This window comes from Arachis ipaensis, chromosome B09 (genome assembly GCF_000816755.2).
Source record: "Arachis ipaensis cultivar K30076 chromosome B09, Araip1.1, whole genome shotgun sequence".
In the NCBI taxonomy this organism is placed as follows: domain Eukaryota; kingdom Viridiplantae; phylum Streptophyta; class Magnoliopsida; order Fabales; family Fabaceae; genus Arachis; species Arachis ipaensis.
The window spans coordinates 102793695-102800595 of NC_029793.2; the positions used below are offsets into that span (position 1 = coordinate 102793695).

A 6901-nucleotide genomic window follows, 5' to 3' on the forward strand; every position below is an offset into this window, starting at 1 on the left:
TTCTGAGTTTGGCAAGGGAAAGGGAAGAATAAGAGGAAAATGACAACAATAATGAAGATGAACTACAAGGTTGTAGAGTTCTTTTTCTTCTCATTTGTTTCCAGCACTTAAAATGCATGATTGTCTTTATCTTTTCTGTATGCATGTGTGGTATGAATAAGCATAGCTTGAATATTGATTTGTAACATGTTGCCATGCCATTATGACTACCAACTTGAGTTTTGTGAATTCAAAAGCAATAAAGTATCATGATCATAAACAAACAAGGAATTAAAGAAGAATTTATCATGTGCATAAAAGTATTGGAAAGCTAGTATGTTTGATTGTTGCTTAATTGCATTGGATTTTATTTAATTGAAGTTTTCATCTAGAACATTTTGTGAAATCTTTTGAAAATCATGAAAACCTTGAAGAGGCAAATACAATTAAAGCAAGAAAAGAAAAAGGGAAAGAATGAGAAATCTGAAGGCTCTGAGTACCAATGGCAATTTATTTGTTAAGTACTTGTGGTGTTTATGTATCAAGCCAAATGCTTGAAAATAAAACACTTAGAAGTCAAGGTTAGGCTCAAAGTGCAAAAGCACTCCCTCAAAGCTCAAGGCTCTGAGCATCAATGATTAGAGAGTCAAGAAAAGAAAAGAAAAATGAGCTTAATGAAGTCCTCTAATCAAATGCTTGTGGTGCTTATGTATCAAGTGGTAATACTTGAAAACAAAGCATTTAGAGTCGTAGCTTTGTTATTAACTCATGGGGCAAAGCACCCAAAAGGAGAAGCTAATAACAAAATCAAAAGCTTGTTTCAAGGAAGGAATATAAGAGAAAGATTTCATAAATTGAGCTAGATAGAAGCAACAATCATTTACATCTCTTTTGTGATTGTAGCATGCTTAGAAAAAACTAGCTTACCATGAAAATTGAGTTGCTATTCTTCTTACCTTGGATTGTCAATCTTTAACGCATGATTCTTTTCTTGCTTGGGGACAAGCAAGTTTTAAGTTTGGTGTTGTGATGACATGTCATCATGTCATGTTTTTCTATGCTTTTTCATACAAGAAATTGATAATTAGTGCTTAAATATTGCATTCTTTTATGCTCAAATGGTATATTTCCTTGATTTTTTAATTTTATAAATTTGGTAGGAAATAAGAAGAAAAAGAAGCACAAGATAAGCTAAAAAGGAGTAAAAAAGAGCTTTGGGGCACACTTTGAAGTTGGAGCACACTTTGGAGCCTTAGGCCACGCTTTTAAAAGTGTGGCCCATGACCAAATCAAGGAAGTATGAACAATGCTCAGTTCACTAAGTGAACTTAGCTTTGCCGTACAAGAAAAATGTGATTGGAGGCAAGAAATTTCGCTAAGTTAAAATCTGGGCGTTTACAGCATGACCATGCCTCCTTCAAAGGGCAATAACTTGAGCTACAGATGTCCAATTGATGTGCTTCTAGTTGCGTTGGAAAGCTGACATTCACAGATTTCCAACGATGTATCATAGTCCATATTTGGCACGAAATTGAGGCACAAGTGAAATGCATCTTTAAGGGCCAAAAATAAGCAAAAAAATCAGCCAATGCTTCCACCAAGGCTCGAAGGGGGAGACACAAGGAAAACAAGGAAAGCAAGAAAAGAGTGCTCAGTTCACTTTTCCAACTTAGCTTTTTTGGGCTCCTCCCAAAAGAAAATCAAAGTGCAACATTTGAAAAAGGCCTCCACCAAAGTTCGAACCCAAGACCCTACACTCAAGCAAGGCGCTACACAAGGGGAGCTCAGTTGGTTTTCCCAACTGAGCACTACTTCCCCCATCTCCCCACATTTTGGCACGCCCAAGGGCACCAAGGAGCAAGCATGATGCGCAACAATTTGGCACACCAAGGGGTTGGGACGCACAAGTTGACACGGACAGCAACATTGGGGTGCTCAGTTTGGTTTTCCAACTGAGCCGTCCCTGGGAGGTGCAATATTGGGCCAAAATTCAACCAAAATTCCAATTAAATTCAATTCTTCACCAAATTGAATCAAGGCCAACAAACCCATCTCTCTTCAAATCTAAAGCAAGCAAAGCCCACATCATCACTCAAAGGTACAAGAACAAGCTAGAATTAGGATTTTCATTTAATGGTTTTTCATTTCAATTTCATTTTATTTTGTAAAGCCTATATAAGGCATCATTTTCATCTTTGTAGGGGAGCTCGATTAGAAAGGAGGCTAGCTCCAATAGGGAGTTGTGCACTCTTTAGTTTTTATTTTGCTTTCTCTCTTAGTTTTATTTTCTGTTTTGAAATTTTGGATTGAGATTGGAAGGAATTCTGTTTTCATTCTCCATCTGCAACTTCTCTTGTTCTTCTTCTGCAATTTACTCTTCCATTTTTATTTTGCAATTATTCTTGTTGGATCAAGGAAGGATTTGAGATCTAGACTTGTTTTCTAGTCTCTTCCACTCCTGAGATCTTGAACCACTTTTAAATTGCTGCAAATTAAGCACTGCTTTTCTGTTTTGAATTCTTCAAGTAATTTCCCTTTTCTGTTTAGATCTGTGCATGATTTCGCACTTTTTACTTCTCTGTTTGATTGCTATTTACACTTTCCTGTTAAATTTTAATTTCCAGCACCGACTCCCCTTTATATTTCATACAATTTACATTTCTTGTCATTTAAGATTCTTGCAATTTACATTTCTTGCTCTTTAAGTTTCTGTCCAATTTACTTTCTGCACTTTAATTCCTCTTGTCATTTACTTTCTGTTGTTTCAACTGTCACTCAAATCACTCAATGTTAGCTTGACTAAACTAATCACCCACTAAAGTTGCTTGATCCATCAATCCCTGTGGGATCGACCTCACTCTAAGTGAGTTTTACTACTTGATACGACCTGGTACACTTGCCGGTGAGTTTTTTGTGTTTTGGAAATTCATTTTTCCACAAAAATACCATCAATAAAGACTCAAGACAAGATAAATAACTAAACTTAGAGTTTTATTCGTTTAAATTGCAATCTACTAGTAATATAAAATATTCAAAGTAAAGTAATTGAATAACCTACTCATACTCGTCTAAATAATCATCTGAGTCATCAAAATCGTCAGAATCATCCTCCCTTTGAGAACTCTGTGGTTGTCCTGGTCGCTGCAGAATAGGTAGGAGTTTTCTACCTGAGGCTGGGGCTGTGCTTTTCTGGGAGCTTGGGAAAATAAAAGGAGGAGGTGGGGGAACACGTGATCCAGACCTACTAGGACCCATGGCTCTCACATACTCAGTCAAACTGCTCAACTGATGACTAAATTGATCCATCTGTGAGTTACTGGTGTTGAGATACTCACGCAAGGATTCAACAGTCTGTTGTCACTCTCTTTTCTCCCTTTGGTAGCGGTCTTCAAGCTCTCTATATTTAGCGACATGTTGTTCAACTTCACTATTGGGTATTATGATTCGTTCTCTAAGATCCAAAACATCAGTGCTGGTGGTCGTGGTTGGCCCATCAACTCGAGGCTGCACCATGGAAGAGTCCCTTACCTCACCCATGCCATATACCCTACCTCTTCGTTTTCCACCCACTGTCTCAATCCATATGCTTTCCTCAAAGACAGGCGGTGGATCAATCACACCAGCCTCTATAGCAGCCTACCGCTCTTGCTCAGCCTGAAACATACGCTCTTGAAATATATCCTACAATGAGGAGAAATAATTGATAAACTACTATAAGTATTAATAATGTATAACAATTAGATAACAAAATAGTTACAATTAATAAAGGTAAGTTACCTTTGTCTTTCGGGAGTTTTCATCAACCCATTGAGTCCTATCCTCTTTGCGAGTATGAGTGTGCTCAAAAAACTCATCCATATGTGATTGTCTTCCAAGCGAATGATTCTACATAATGTAACCAAATTATCATGTAATATGGGATGTATTGTACTAAGCAATTGATTAAGCAGAAAATAAAACTCAGCAGTTTGCATCATTATTAAGAACGGATTTCACTCTCTATTGATTAAGGCTTACCAAAGCATAACCAAATAACCAATTCAATCATATCTACATATGCAGAGAATTTGGATATAAAATAAGCAAGAAAATTTGTGCAGAACCTTACTACTAATGATAAACCTCATGAAAATCAATGCAACTTCAGGAGATGTATTAAGTTTTGATAACTAAAGGGAAGGGAAGAAAAAACAATCAAAATGCAAGGGAATAGCTTGAATAAACAATTGGTACCTAAACAAAAACTGAACTAAAGAACAAATTCTTTACTTCTATATGTGGTAGTAATGCCATACTCATGTAGAAAGACAGCAACAATGTCTACTCTTAGATGATTGATTTAGTGGCTGAAAGTTTCACAACTGAATTAAAAATAGCAACAGCAATCAAGTAGCACAGGTTCCCATGAAGTGCATTAAGTGCATTAAGTGACCAAGGAAGTGAATCATAGGCCCCGGACTACTCTAGATTCACATGATGCCTCCTACCTAGTTCCAGTGCATCGAACTCGCCGGGAACTTGGCTATTAGGAAGCTGCGAGAATTGACTGAGGCCTAGATCAGGGACAACCTTGTTTGAACACCACCAGGGATTTGGAAGTATCATATTTTCATCAATCATTTGAAAGTATCATATTTTCATCATCCACATTGAAGTGAACACTAATATCATTAACACTTCCTTGTATAGTTGTATATTTTCACATACCAATTACCAGGTAAACGATACAATGGAAACACTTATTTATTTATTTTTTTTCTAAATCTAATATCTAATAATTAGTAGGAATTATAAAGCAGGCTATCTACTGTGTCCTTTCTATGTATAGTGCATGCAAATACATATTATTTATTTTATCAATTTATATTCAAATTCTGTATAATATAAATATAAATTACAAATTCTATAAGCAACTTACCAAGCGTAACCTCGCTTCTGGAAAGGTGGTGCCTCCTGCAGTGTGAAGAGAAGTACCTCGAGTCAATTTCCTGGCAGCTGTATTTCTCGCCTGTAATTGTCTATAGGCATCAGCGTTCCAACGTCTCATCAATTCACTAAGAACTTCTGGTGGGATCCAATATGGATGGGCACCTTTTTTGCGAATGGCATGGAGCATACCTCGCAAGCGCTTGGCAGCCCTAAACCTCCAAGCTTGATAGATATCATCCTCTTCCGTATCAATAATGTCAAAGCATTTCTATTTTTAAAAAATCATTGGAATAAAATTTAGCCTCTGAACAGATACAAATTTATTTTGCTGACAAATAAATAACAAGTAATGCTGAGTTTAACAAGTAATAATAATCTAAAGATATCAGAATTCTCTCTAATAGCAAAATTATGTAAAATATTAGGATAAAACGAAAAACAATAATGAGGTTTAGATAATACAATCATGTAGTGAAAATCATCTAAATATGCTGATCTTTTTTCTAGTTCGAGTTGAGTGCCTAGTTTCATCTAAGACAATGTTGAAAAAATAAGGTAATAATTAAATTAAAGAAAGCTATTAATTTAGATTGTGGACATGATCCTTCAGAGCTCAAAAGCCACAACTTTAGGTCTATGGTACAATTATATATAAGCCATCAATTTAAAGGACAAGAATACGACTAATCTATAGTACTTTTGGTTTACTTTGTAATCATAATTTAAGCTAAATCTAAAGATAATTTAAGCTTTATCCTGCAACTAGTTTCAATTTGCAATGCACAGTTGCACATATACACACACTTGCTCTCTCTCATAAGTCACTTTTAGTCATAAATTAGGGAAAAGCAAGCAAGCAGACAGACAGCTACGCTCTCCCCACACACCCCTCTCTCTCTCTCTCTCTCTCTCTCTCTCTCTCTCTCTCTCTCATACCACACAGAAAATAATTAAAAAAAAGTGAAACAGAGAAGCATAATAATAGATATGCATAAATTCAAATGGGTGTCATGTTTGATGTTTGTGCAGATTTAAATTCAAATCAAAGGTTTGCACATGGATGGCAGCAGGGGTAAACTTCAACAATATTAGGCTTTAATAATCAAATGAAGCAGAAGAGAGTTTATTAAAAAATTGGTGTTCCTTAACATTACTTGGGAGATTCAGTGATTGAGGCCTCACCACCGTGATCTCAATCAGGACATGTAGGATCTGGTGGTTGCCTCCATCGGAGACATTAATATCACTATACACCCCTTTCCACTTATGTTAGTTTCATTAACTCATTCATTATTACTTCACGCAAAGACTTAAAAGTAGAAGCAAAAACAACCAACACTTGCAGTTGCAGGGATGTCCAGAAAAATGCACCTTTGAAATCAATTATCTCACAGCAGATACAGATTAGAATGCTGATAAGAGGAACAACTTAAATTCAGGAAACCAAAATACACAAAAAATATAATAAGAACAATTGAATTAATTAAGTCATTAACACAGTAATAAGTTAATAACATTACAACAAAAAATATGTCAAACAATCACTTAAGCCAGAATGGAACACTCTGATTCTTTTCACACAAAGATTAACCAATCATATGATGAAACCCATACAACCCCAGTAATCAAAACAAATGAAGTGATTAAAGACATTTACCTTAGTATCTTCACTTGAGAAATGCTTGACACAATGATCAACCACATGAAGACCATTCGTGTTAGTAGACAAAGCAACAACACTTGGTGTCAGCGTCGACATTATACATAATCTTTGTTCTTGGTTTGTTACATGCTCCAATAACTTCTGAACAGACCTAGTACTGCATTCAAGTTTGAAAAGAAAACAAAGCATCAATTAGAAAAACTTGCATTAAGTTTGTTTATACCTGTGAGATATGAAAATCTTGGTTGGCTAATTGATACCGGAACTAACTAGTTAGTTGTCTAATTGTTCTTAAAACATTGGAGATAGAAATTTGTTTACATGAAGAGA

General features: G+C 35.7%; 1 protein-coding gene across 1 annotated transcript; it reads right to left on the reverse strand.

Annotated features, from left to right (window-relative positions):
• Positions 3724-6667, reverse strand: LOC107615755. Its single transcript, XM_021111949.1, has 3 exons — positions 6566-6667; positions 4898-5176; positions 3724-3864 (listed from the first exon to the last, which is right to left on the reverse strand). Exons 1-3 carry the CDS (start codon positions 6665-6667, stop codon positions 3739-3741), a joined length of 507 nt encoding a protein of 168 aa, XP_020967608.1. The 3' UTR covers positions 3724-3738.

What these genes read in the sequence shown, in the direction of transcription:
- LOC107615755 (XM_021111949.1), bottom strand. Translation starts at nt 6,667, where the DNA reads ATGTCGACGCTGACACCAAGTGTTGTTGCTTTGTCTACTAACACGAAT. An exon ending in TCTCAAGTGAAGATACTAAG is followed by an intron (nt 5,177 to 6,565) that starts GTAAATGTCTTT and finishes TTTTAAAAATAG; the next exon opens with AAATGCTTTGACATTATTGA. An exon ending in CAGAAGCGAGGTTACGCTTG is followed by an intron (nt 3,865 to 4,897) that starts GTAAGTTGCTTA and finishes TACATTATGTAG; the next exon opens with AATCATTCGCTTGGAAGACA.